The sequence below is a fragment of the Eptatretus burgeri genome, chromosome 9 (assembly GCF_056783735.1).
Source record: "Eptatretus burgeri isolate ZD-2024b chromosome 9, Ebu_testis_v1, whole genome shotgun sequence".
Classification (NCBI taxonomy): domain Eukaryota; kingdom Metazoa; phylum Chordata; class Myxini; order Myxiniformes; family Myxinidae; genus Eptatretus; species Eptatretus burgeri.
The window spans coordinates 21,149,501-21,162,772 of NC_140969.1; the positions used below are offsets into that span (position 1 = coordinate 21,149,501).

Consider the following 13,272-nt stretch of genomic DNA (forward strand, 5'->3'; position numbering starts at 1 on the left):
TATAACACAACGAAACGTTCTGTGTCCGTTACCAATGCGTTATACATAAGACCAAGTCGCTATGAATACGTCCGAATCTTTAAAAAAAACATCAAAAGTTCAACGTCAGCCAGCGTTTTGCATACATTTTAATACGTTGCCATCGCTGGCAAAAACGTCAAGGTGTGACCGGGCCTTAAAGAGTTAGAAGACTCAACATGTGAACAGATGGGCGACTGCAGTGACAGGAGCCATTTAAAGTAATACCAGGAGTGGTGCGTGCTCAACTCACGGTCAATAGATAGATGACGGTTGAGAAGGTGAAACAGAGAAAAATATTCCCAAGAGTAGTCCGGTTGGTGATTAAGCAATGCATCCATGTCCACAGCGAAGAGGGACCAGAATGACTCTGAATATTCTTTGAACAGCTCTGGGGACCGGCAGAGTAACTGTATAGGACAACAAAGATGTACGCAAGTTCGTGCAAACCAAAATAAACCAGAGGTCTGCGATCGGAGATCGCTAATGGCTTCCAGTATAGCCAACTCGTAATATCAGCCAATTGATAGCACTTGAAATTCTGCCTTAAAATGAAAACAAACTGGTTTTTTATTCTAAAAACCAGGACACCACAGACTCCAAGACTAAACAATTAATGCCTCCCTCGGGACACCAAAAGATTACTTGTATTGGCAAGGGGAGGTGAAAAAGTCAAATATAAACCTCGTTAAGAAGGATAACACTTGAAATTTTAAAGAAATAAAAACAGTAAAAATCTTTCTTCAAAATCTTTAAATTAATTTGCAAAACAATGTTTCGTCTTGATATTCGGAAGACGAGTTATGTGCCGATTCGGCTTGGACCTTGAAGCAAAATTTAATTGCCTTCCTAAAATGTGTGGTTCAATTCACGCGACGTGTCGATGTTGAGTCGTGAATCCACAGTTCGATTCGGAGTTGAAAAGTTGTTGCTTCCCTATTTTTTTTTCCGTAAGCAGTATACTGTATTTGACAAAAATTGTATCATGAGGCGACGCATCACGAGGTGCCCATTTTCAGGAACATGTTCACAGCCGTTTGTTTTGTTTGGTACAAAATAAAACCTGGATATTTCCCTCGGTCCACTCGCTCACTGATCAACAAACCAATTTACCAAATCCCTACTACAGGAGGTTTGGGTATTACGGAATAGTCCAAAATACAGAATCGTCCGTCACATATTTCACACAGCTTATCCAGCTCAAAAAAATCCAGTGTGTGTGTGTGTGTGTGTGTGTGTGTGTGTGTGTGTGTGTGTGTGTGTGTGTGTGTGTGTGTGTGTGTGTGTGTGTGTGTGTGTGTGTGTGTGTGTGTGTGTGTGTGTGTGTGTGTGTGTGTGTCAATGATATTTGAAGCTCTTCCAAATTACCTACACATAAAATATGAGTGAGGTTTTGTGTCGAGTCACTTCTTCTGTACTAAGACTAACTTGCTGACTCAACCTTTTTAATTTGTACTGGTCGTGAAAATCCTTCGCAATAAAACACAATCTTTGCATAGGAAACCGCCCCTCTTTGTTGAGCCCCAACCACTTGCCATTCCATGTTGCTCTTCACTCTGGAGTAGCATGTCAACACATTCTTCTGCTAGAGCATGTAATTCTTCAAGTCCCTTGACATTGGAATCTGTCACAACAAAGTATCATACTGAGTTATGACTTAATGCAATAATATTGAGTTACCATATCAAGAAACATCAGATTGGACTCACCCCAAACACCGTTTTCAGCTGAAAGGCCCATGTAATTGATCATGGCAGCACGCCTCAAACAGGTACTCAGCAGGGAGTGTATCTGCTCTGCCGGGACTGGCGTTGACATGTCTTCCATAAGCACCTGTTAGTGTATATGGAATTAGTCTTCTCCATATTATCATAATAAAAGGTTTGTTGAAAATTTGATGACTAAAGCTCAAATGGTAAAAAGGGTATGACCTGAACAGAGACAACAGACAGACAGACAAACGAACAAAAGCGGTCATAGACCAGTACTTGTGAAATCAGTTGCCTTGACCTTTGGTGAACCAATTCAGTGACTCAATAAATACAAAACCCTGTTCAAATTTCAAGTCAAATGGATGAAATAGAAATAGACATTGTGACCTTAAACTTTGACATTTTTATCTAAAAAAACCAAAAAAAAAAACAATAGCTTTTGATTGGTGAACCAATTCAGTCACAGGATATGCAAATTTCTGCTCAAATTTCAAGTCAATAGGATTAAAACTGACTATTTTATGTGACCTTAACCTTTGACCTCGAAAGCAGCTGGCTTCATTGAACAAATATGCTAGCCCTGTTCAAAGTTCAAGTCAATAATATGAAAATTGACAATTTTATGCAACCTTGACCTCAGAGCTACAACTAATAGGCTTATCGTTTTTTTGATTGGTGAACCAATTGAGTGACCAAATATGCAAATTCTGATCAAATTTGAAGTCAATCAAATGAAAATTGATGATTTGGTGACCTTTTCCTTTCACCGTTCAACCTTTTAAAACAATACGCGACTTTCGTCCGTGCGATTTGAGTAAGTTAGATTGCCATGTAGCAGGGACCTGTCAGAGTAGGTCGTTTCGTGGAACATGATGCTGAGGAGGCAGCGTATGTAATTTATAGACAGGAGAGTCCAAGTACTATCTCAATGCATCACGACCTCTTTGGCCAGTGCGCCAGCCATGGTGGCGCACAGTATGCTGTTGAGCTGGAAGTGGCAATGGATTTATTATTATTGATGCCATCCAGTAAGCGGGATGGCATGGAGGAGGACTCCACCAAAGAGGAAGAGGAGGAACATAAGTGATCTCATTAGGGAGGGGATAACTCCATGTGCAGGGAGGCAAGAAGGATGAATGGGAGCAGGGAGAACAGAACCATCAGAGCCCCCAGAGTGCAGGGAAGACAAGGGGTGAAGAAGAAAAAGGAGCTGGAGAAAGGACAGAAGGCAAATCATGAGTAGTCACGTGGAGCCATCTGCTTCCCGTGCATGTGCTGTCAATTTTGGCTCATTTGGATGACCTTGGGGAATGGTAAAGAAAAATAATTAAATGCAGTAAGAGACAGTTTCACCATTATCTGGGATGAAAGTTCCCGGTGCTGAGGCATACCATGTTAACAGAGCTCAGACGTGACAATGTCAACTGTTTGGACAAGTTGATCAGGAAGTTATCCAACTGTTCCTTTGTGCAGAGGCACACTCCTTTCTTGCAGGTACGCTTACAAGTACAGTAACTTCAGCTTCTTTAAAAGTTTATTTTTGTCTCATGCTACAATCCTTATCTGGGAGGCATGAAATATATCCAGGCAGTCCCGATTTACTTGGTTATCAGGGGTTTCTGCGCATGTACGCCGAGCAATCTGAGGCAGATCATGTCATGTCGAAAGTTACGTATTATTAGTCTTCTTATTCTCACAATAAAGGTTTGTTCAAATTTGATGAAAAATAGCTCAAATGGTTAAACAGTTATGGCCTCGGCACACGCGCACACATGTGCACACACGCACGCACGCACACACGCGCACACACACGCACGCACGCACACAAGCAAAACTGCCGTTGTGCGAGCAGACAGGCCAAAAATGTGCAAACATTATTGGTATTCCTCCACAACATCCATCTCCCTGCATGAAAAAGCATTACAGATCGAGGTGAAAGTTCCACATAAACATTTATGTTCGAGTAAACTCGGTTATTAGGTCCAAGATTACAGACGATCAACTCACCCTTTCCAGCAGACCCACAGTGGCCTTTAGAGCACCCTCAGGTAAACCAAATGGAAAGTAGAATCTAAGGGGAGTTGAAGATATTACAGATTACAAAATAGAATTGAGTCATCGTCATCATCATCGACATTGACTGATACTATTACTTTGACTACTACTATTACTCAGACTACTTTAACGACCATTTCCCAGTATTAGGGGGTTGGTCGGTTCATGGCCCCTCTATACTTAGTCCTGTCAAAAGCATCCTCCTCCACTGACCCCAACAACTGCATGTTTTTACTGATCACATCCTTCCAGGTCTTTTTCGGTCTATCTCCTTGTCTGTTCCCCTCAACTAATAAACTTGTGACTTTGACACTCATCTTCTCTCTTTCTTCCCACATGCCCAAACAACCTTAGTCTACACTTTCTCAACTCTTCCTCAGTACTATTAGCTTGAAGCCTCTTTCTTATGTCCACACTACTCTGCGTATCATTCAGTGTTTCCCCACACATCCATGTTGTCATCCTTTCGCTCTGTCCTCTCTATTCTTCTCTCATCCTCTACCCTCATTCCTCATTCGCATACATCAAAACTGGTCTAATACAGGCTAAATATACTCTACTTTTTAATTCCATTGGGATAGTTTTGTGTGTCAAAATACCTCCGACGTAACTCTCTCTCCATTTATTCCATGCTACCCTTATCCTACTTCTGGCAGCCAATAATATATCTCCCAAGTAACAAAAACACTCAACCTTTTCAAGCTACATTTCGAATCTCATATCCATGACCACCACCATGTTCTCTGAATTTTGACAGACACCCGTGCAATGTTTAGATCTCAAACTGCCAGCCACTATCCCCAAACATCCCTCAACTCCTCTACATTTCCGATGACACCACCTTTTGCAAGACACACACTGAATATAATTTGACTCCACTCCTTTACCACAAGTCACACAGGGCCATTTCCCACTCCACTTATTTGCCACTAACCATCAGTTTTGTCTTACCCAGATTCGCCTCTCAATCCCTTACATTACAATGCTTCCTTCCAAATATAATATCAAACATCTCCCTTGTTTCTAATTCTGATTGTGCTTTCAAGACCAAATCATCAGCTTATAATAGTTCCCATGGATATTCTACCTTCAACTCTTTCATAAGCTCTTCTCGAACGAGTACAAAAAGCAAGAGGCTCGACACTAATCCTTGATGCAAGGAAACTTTCACTTCACATGACTCTGTACATCCTTCACTAGTTATTACCGGTGTTCTTGGCCTCCTATACATCGACATAACTACCCTCACCAAATCCTTTGTTACTCTCCGTTTCGTCAGTGCTCATGCCGCAACTTCCCTTGGTACTTTATTGGACAAGTTCTCAATATCCAACTTATTTTGCTTTGCCAAGTACTTCTCTTGAATGTGCCTCACTGTAACGATTGCATCCGTCAATGACCTTCCATTCATCAAGCCAAATTGGTTTTCATCTGTATTGATATCTCCTCTCAATCTCATTTTAATAACCTTCTCGAATATCTTCAATACTTGCTCCGACAGCTTCGCTCGTCTGTATGATGAAGGAAGTACTGTAGGTTACTCTTCATCTTAAACAAAGATACAATTATATTGTCCGAACAATCGTCCGGAGTGTACATTTTTACTCTATGTTCAGAGAAAGGTCAAACAGTACGAGAAAGATCATCAAATTGTACAAGGCACAGAGAGAAGCAAAACATGACGGGTTGCTCAGGACAAAAGAATGTTAATAAATATAATGCATCACATGAACGTTTTCCCAAAGGTGTGAGCAAGGATTAAAATTGGCCAATTAACATGTTCACGAGATTTAATTGTGGGCAATTGTTTTAACCAATAGACTGTGTTTACTCCAGGAATCGAGCCACTGAAGACACTTTAAATCACAAAAATCTACTGTCACTCACTAATCAATAAGACGAACCTGCCAGAGAATTGTAGGAAATCAGTTAGAGTAACAGAAAGCCATCCATTTTTGGTCTCATTTCCCTTTTAAGTCCTCAAATCATGGATAGGCAAATCATCAGCTCTAAATAGGCAAACAAAAGACGTTTTCAACTTTCCGAGAAAAAAAAAAGGCGAAATACATCGTTTAGAAGGGAAGGAAAATTGGAACAACAATGCAGGATTTACCTGAAATGGCTGATCTGGTGCTCAAGCATTAGTTTGAGTCGGTCCTTGATTTCTTTGTAGTGCGCATTCTCTGCCACAGTAATAGATGAAAACCCATCCGGTCTATAAAACAGGGACAGATGCTGATCATTCAGGAAATGTCACGTACATATAAATGTATATACATATCGATCCGATGTCTGTCCATCGGTTTTGCATCTCGTTCCAAACCACTGGTCACGCAAAGGTAAAAATGGTACCATGTTTATCAACAAGGACCTGGGCAGTGCAGAGTCAAAAAATTGATGTTGATTATAAACATTTTCACGATTCACATCGATAAATACACAAACAAAGCAAGTGTGAACTATGCTTCCTTCACGTGTCTTGGCGATAAGTTGTGAGACACTGCCGATTGGCTGTGCGAGGATAAGTGCACAGTGATTGACTCCTGGCAAGTGACGTCTATACACCCTCACTGTACCTATTGCGCATTATTAGAATGCCACAATTAAAACAAATTAGAGCTAAAAACAATGCAAAGAAAAGTCGGCCTTGGGCCCGTGGGTATGTATGTATGTATGTATGTATGTATGTATGTATGTATGTATGTATGTATGTATATGTGTGTGTGTGTACACGTGCTTGGGCCATAGCAGAATGAACCATGCTTCCCCATTGTCTCAGGTCACTCACCTGCATTTAATTTTTCATTGATTTATATTTTCATTTACAGATGCTTTCTGAGTTTTGCAATTTTCCCTGGTGTATCAGGTTTGATGTCCGTCATGCAAAATTACTGTGCTTCCCCGTTGTTTCAGGTCTCTCACCTGCATTTTTCCCCAATTTATTTATATTTTCATTTAAGGATGTTTTCCAATGGTTCTGTGATTTTTCCCGGTGTATCGGCTTCAGTGTCCGTCGGAACGCAAAATTTCAGCTATGGCACTGGTACTGGTCGTTAATATCAGTCAGTCAGCAGTTAGAATAGTAGGTAGCTGTGGAAATTCCACTAAATGTAAAATGTGATTTCAACAAAATTATACTCAAGAAATAGTTAAATATATCACGTTATTTCAATATTGTCTAGTTATGTGCTCCCTAAAAATGTTGCTTCATTAGCACAAACCCCCCTTCCCCAACCCCAAGTCCTCAGCCCCCCACCTTCAAACCCCTGCTTCCCAATCCCAAGGCTTCAAACCCCCTCCCACACAAAGTCCTCAACCAACCGGGAATACCGTGTTAACCCCCCCCCCCCACCAACTGAAAGTCCTCAATGCAACCCCCAACTCAATGTCCCCTCTCTGCTTCCACCAACCACAACCCTGTCCTCCCCTCCTCACTCAATATCCCCTCTCTGGAATCCCTCCCTCCCCACACAAAACCTCTCCCACCCCTCCCCCTTTCTTTCCATTCTTCAAAGCAAGAGGACATTCTTACATCATTATATGTTATTTCCTCATTAAAATGGTGGAAGAGTTAACCATTTCCCATCCACAATCCACGTTAATATTATGCAATTGACAACTGCACTGACTCCTACCTCTGCATAACCTGCTCTCCCCACCTTCCCCACTCCTCCTTTCACCGATTCACTATCTCGGTAGCAGCGACATACGTCTCACGAGAATTATCAAAATTACCTTCAGGTCCTCATTGTCTCGTGGATATTCTGTGCAATTACCACTCTCAAGTGATTGTGAGTAGCTTAATTATGTTAATTAATCATCCTAAATCAATTAACTTCTCCATGATGTGTACACGCACACATGCACCCAGCCAATAATGGAAAATCGACGTTTAGTTCACAATCTCGTGAGATTCCATCATATTGCGATATGTGCTGGAGGGACAGACTGCCAGTGTAAAGTGTGTGTGTGTGTGTGTGTGTGTGTGTGTGTGTGTGTGTGTGTGTGTGTGTGTGTGTGTGTGTGTGTGTGTGTGTGTGTGTGTGTGTGTGTGTGTGTGTGTGTGTGTGTGTGTGTGTGTGTGTGTGTGTGTGTGTGTGTGTGTGTGTGTGTGTGTGTGTGTGTGTGTGTGTGTGTGCGTGCGTGCTAGTGGCCCACCAGACAGCAAGCTGCCTCCACAGAGCTGAATGCCACCTTCTCTGATTCTGGAGTTTTGTGTTTTCCTTGATGTCCTCCCATCATCTGTTTGTTGATGAACAAATCTCTGCTGAGTTTATCTGTTTTGTGCTCCAAATACATTTGAACCAGTCAAAGACCAACAAGCTTTTCTTCTTGTCGTACTCTCTCGGTTTCTTCTTAATAGTGTTTCTTTTTATTCTTCTGTCTCTGTTGCCCTTTTTACATTTGAAATGGAGCTTCTGATTAATTTGCTCTTTTCTGTGGATACATGGCCTGAAGAGCAAAGATGGGACAGAGTTAGGAGGGGAGGTTGTGGCTTTGGGGGAGGGAAGGAGTTGAAGGCTTGAAGTTGAAAGGGGATTGACGCTTGAGGGTTGGGAAGGGAATGGTGGAGGACTTGGGGTTGCGAAGCTGAGGATGAGGTCTTAGGATTGGGTAGCGGAGACTGAGGACTTGGGATTTGTGAGGGGGTGGTGGTGCGGAAGAATGACTTGGTCACATTTTACATTTCGTGGGATTTCAATGGGCCCCTGATTAGTACCAAATGTATTTGCATAGTTTTATACTTATATAAAACATATTACATAATGCAAACCACGGTGTCTGTCCATGCGTCCGTCTGTCTCCTGTTTTTAAAAACTGTTCTCCTGTTCTCCAGCATTTAAAAAGCTCCGCACGTCGGCAAAGCTCAACATTCAACCAAGAGATGATCATGATCCCAAACGAGATACATTTTAAACCGATAAATACAACATGAAATCGATTTGTTTAACAGTACTTTAAAAATCTAACCTGAGAGTTATCACAAAGTTGACCAAGCCATGTCAGCCTTGTTAATAACAGAAGCATGTACTGAAAGCCTTTGAACAAAGGTTGCAGCGCAAGGAAATCTTTTAATGAAAGGAAAACCTCTATTTGGCAAAGTAACCTAAAAATAACATCTAATAATAAACTTCAAAGAGGTCTAAAATAAACTTAAATTTAATATTCGGTGGACTCGACGTAATTCGTTAAGTGATGGTGCTTCCGCTACGAGTGATGCGAGGGAAATTCAATGATCATGATTATTGGTCTTGCGCAAGCCTCGCTCTTGTGGAGAAAAACAATAATGAAAAAAATTCGCTCAGGCATTCTTGCAATTAGATCACAGCAAGTGGGACATTTGAGGCCATCAACATGTGGAAAGTTTGGAAAACAAAAGAACAAGCCGGTAGGCGACATGGGTTGTCGCTACATAATTGCATACGAGTCATACAGTTTTTGACGGATCGGGCTGAAAATTTTTTGACAAAGAGGTTGGTTATAGTGCGCATAAAAGCGCAGAAGCCGATTTTTGAAAAAATTAATTCTTTAGGATTTTTCAAAAATTTCAAAGTCCCATTGCCGTGCAACGGTGGCGTCCATAGCAACGGTGCTCAAAAGCATACAACTAGATCCTGGTATGAACCTAACAGTCAAGTTTCATCAAAATCGGTTGACTCCTCTGGCCTCCAGAGCTGTCCATAACATACAAACAAACAGACAGACGGAAAAACTGAGAACAAGGGTAGTCGAGCGACCACCCAAAACTAAAAAGTAATTGAGGGAACAAGTATGTAATTGGGTGATAAAGGGGAGAGTATGGCACACCTTTAGTAATCATGGGGTGGAAAATATATGGGGTAATCATTTGTTGTTTTCCATACAAAGGTCTACGCTCATGTAGGAGTTAAATGACAAAGAGCGGCAGGTTTTTTTGACTACAAAAGGGTTGGAGCAAGGAGTAAGGGGGAGGGGGGTGAGAATGGACGTACACATGTAGGAAACAAGGATAACACAAAAACCAGTAACATTAGCCAGGGATGAACTGAACAGGTAAGAATGGGAAAGATCAGCCTGTGCAGAAGAGATTGTGGATGTACATGAGTGAGCACGTGGGGTAATGACCAAGTGCTTTTGAATTCAAGACAATGAATGAATGTAGCCTGGACTTAGTGGAGAGAGAAAAATAATTTAAATTTGCCACCTCCATCCCTACTCCATTTGGAATAAAATGCATTCACAGATAACTTGCTAGTAAGCTGCAAGTTATGGTGGTTGCAAAATGTGCTTGGTTAAAGAAAACTAATTTGGCTTTGTAGAAACCAGGAAGTTGCAGTTACATTGCTACTGATTGGTGGAAACGACAATAGTCTCAGAGTTAAAAAAAATAAACAAGCAAGATGTCGTGCATCACAAGATACTTCCGAAATCCATAAAACAAATTTGACCATAAAAAAATAATGGGTGGTTCAATTAAATGACCAAATATGCAAATGATCTTCAAATTTCAAGTCAATCCGATGAAAATTGAGGATTTTAGAAATATCACCCAAGTTGTTGAACTTTGGCTGATGTTGACCTCAAAAATAATTGATGGTTACATTCAGTGACCTGATATGCAAGTCCTCTTCAAATTTCAAGTCAATCAGATGAAAATTGACAAGTTTAGAAATCTGGCCTATCTTGACCTTTTGACCTCAAAAACAATAGGCTTCTTGCTTATGACCAACTCTGCCAGGTGGTGAAGTTTCGTGAAGATCAGACTAAAATTGTAACCTGTCTGGCGATTGACATACAAATGGAGAAAAAAAAAAATCACTCGGTGACAACTTGGCTAAACGGAACAGCACTCGGTGGAGCGCATACCTCCGCCAGGCCGAACAGTTTACAATTTTTACCCCACTGATAGGTCGGATCTGGATCCAGACCTTAACAGAAATTGAATCGGCTTGTTCTTACCACCTAACCAACTCATCCACCTCGTTTTATCATTACCTGTCCACAACCTTTTAAGATACCATACATAGTTTTTGGCCCCATCTCTCAATTGTGAAGAATTACTTTAAAAAATATTCTCCTATCTGCATCCAGATTTCGATCTTCACCAAAATCGAAGCAATTGGTCCTCGTCACACACCCAACCTGTCCACCAAGCTTCATCTGAATCCGTCCACAACTTATTGAGATGTCATGCAACATCATTTTTAGCCCCGTCTCTCAATGGTGAAGAATCATTTAAAAATTAAATAATTCTCGTATCCGTATCCTCACCAAAATTTAGCATTGCTGTCCTTAGCCGGTCACGAGCACACACAAAAAGAGTCAGAACGATTGCTTGAAAACTGTGGCGAAAAATCGTGTGACAAACAGACAGCCAAACAGTCCTGGACTTTGTCAAAGTGAGCAGACGAGGTCTTCTTGAGAAACACGTGACCTTGAGCATCTCGGCCCAAGGGAGGCAGAGGTAGGAGAAAGCAGGAGGAGCAAGGCCAGATGTAAGCTTTCAGAAGAGGTATGTGCACTCGGAAGTATTCCAGTGGGCGAGGAGAGATTTGTGTGGACAATAGATTGTGAGAAATGAAGTTATTGACATATACAGCAATACCACCGTTAGGACAGGTAAGGGCCCTATCAAAACAGAAGAGAAAATGGACAAGGAGGGACACTGAGGAGTCAGATATGTCTTGCCAGAGGAATGGTTCTGTTAAACATACAATGTCTGGAGCTGCAACAGTAACCTGAATGGAGATAATATAATCAGGGACTTTAAATCCCTTCCTTGATGCCAATGGCAGCACACACCAAGAAAGAAAGCTTGCTTATGAACCACGAGATATAGTGAACAATGGTCAGAACAGACATCACTTCCCATTGATACAAGATAATACTTGCACATTTGATGCTTTCGAGATAAAGTTAATAACCATACAACTTAATTGAAGACTGTCAGCAACACTTGTAAGGTGTGAGCAATACAAAAAAACCGTACTTGTTCTGCGTGATATGGGAAGTGCAGAAAGCGTAGCTGTAATGCAGGAGTGTAGGATCAATGGCAATACCATCCTCAGCTCGATTTATCAACTGATCCAGGTAGCAGAGATGTCGATGGCAGCCACTAACTCCATATCGTGAACAGTACTCATCCAACATGAACAACTGCCCTGGACTGAACCAGCCCTAGAGCACACACACACACACCCTTCCTTTGGCGGTACACTCATAAAAAGATACGTTTTTGTTACACAAGCCAAACAGCTGGCGAACTAGATTTGAAATCGATAATTGTACTCTCCGAGTATTGACAAAGTTTTTGTAAAAACAAGTTTCATTACATCGGAAAAAAAAATGAAAGCCTTGTTTGCACTAAACAGCCTTTACTTTCTCCGTGTCAGACTCATAAGATTAGGTGAAACCATGTTTTGCATTTCCAAGTAAGGAAAGCTTCAAGGGTGATGTCACATGGCTTACACGTGCAGTGTCAAAATTAATAGATGCATCGAGCAGTCATAGTGAGACATGATTCTACATAACGAGCACACATCCAAGGTGTCACATACCCAGAGGGCACTCTTGAGGAACTCTGTTCGACTTGCTTGCAAAAGCACAAAATAACTGATGTTATTATGTTGTGACATACAACCATAAATTACATCTACATGGCCATTAAATAAAACATGAAAACTAAATTAACAAATATCCATTTGCAGGGGAGCTGGAGGTGCAAACCTTATATTGGCAATATAAACAATTATTAGGACATAATCCACAAGTTACGATGTTTACGAAATGTGCTTGGTAAAAGACTTATTTGGTTTTGTAGAAACCAGGAAGTTGCAGTGACATTACTACTGATTGGTAGATTGGACAATAGTCTCAGAGTAAAAAAAAACAATTAAAAAAGAAAGTTTCTGGCATCACACATTGTTAAGGAATATCATAGATGGAATATGGAACTTCCTAGTTTGTGGCAGTCATGATTAAGTTATCATCCAGGTTGGTTATTAACCTCCGCCATCTTCGAAGATGGATGGAGGTTACTGTTTTCACCCCTTTCTGTTTGTGTTTGTTTGTTTGTTTGTGAACAGTATTACGGAAAAACTCCGACAGATTTTGACGAAACTTGGTGGGAGGGGGGGGGGGTTAGGTATGGTCCAAGGATCATGCCATTAAATTTTGGACTTTGTTGCCCCACCCCCAAAAAAATTGTTAGAGAAAAAAAAATTTTTTTTTTTTGCATTTCTACATGTTTTAAGTGATTTTCAACCCCCCCCCAAAAAAAAATTGTTACCCCCCCCAAAAAAAATTGTTAGAGAATTTTTTTTTTTGCATTTCCACATGTTTTTAATGATTTTCAACCCCCCCCCCACAAAAAAATTGTTACCTACCCCTCCCCCAAAAAAAATTGTTAGAGATTTTTTTTGCATTTCTACATGTTTTAAGTGATTTCCAACCCCCCCCCCCCCAAATAAAAAAAATTGGTAGAGGGAAAAAAAAATTGCAACTTTTT

The 13,272-nt window shown here is 40.9% G+C and overlaps 1 protein-coding gene across 4 annotated transcripts in view; it reads right to left on the bottom strand.

Annotated features, from left to right (window-relative positions):
* Positions 1–13,272, bottom strand: part of LOC147019673 (calcium-dependent secretion activator 2-like) — a 100,786-nt gene that overhangs the window by 52,773 nt on the left and 34,741 nt on the right. For all 4 annotated transcript variants that reach the window (XM_085894294.1, XM_085894296.1, XM_085894293.1 and 1 more), the window contains 6 exons: positions 11,755–11,942; positions 5,899–6,000; positions 3,738–3,801; positions 1,728–1,851; positions 1,554–1,642; positions 272–428 (listed from right to left, as the gene is read on the bottom strand). In XM_085894294.1, the coding sequence (XP_085750420.1) occupies positions 272–428; positions 1,554–1,642; positions 1,728–1,851; positions 3,738–3,801; positions 5,899–6,000; positions 11,755–11,942 (724 nt within the window). The remainder of the gene's footprint in view (positions 1–271; positions 429–1,553; positions 1,643–1,727; positions 1,852–3,737; positions 3,802–5,898; positions 6,001–11,754; positions 11,943–13,272) is intronic.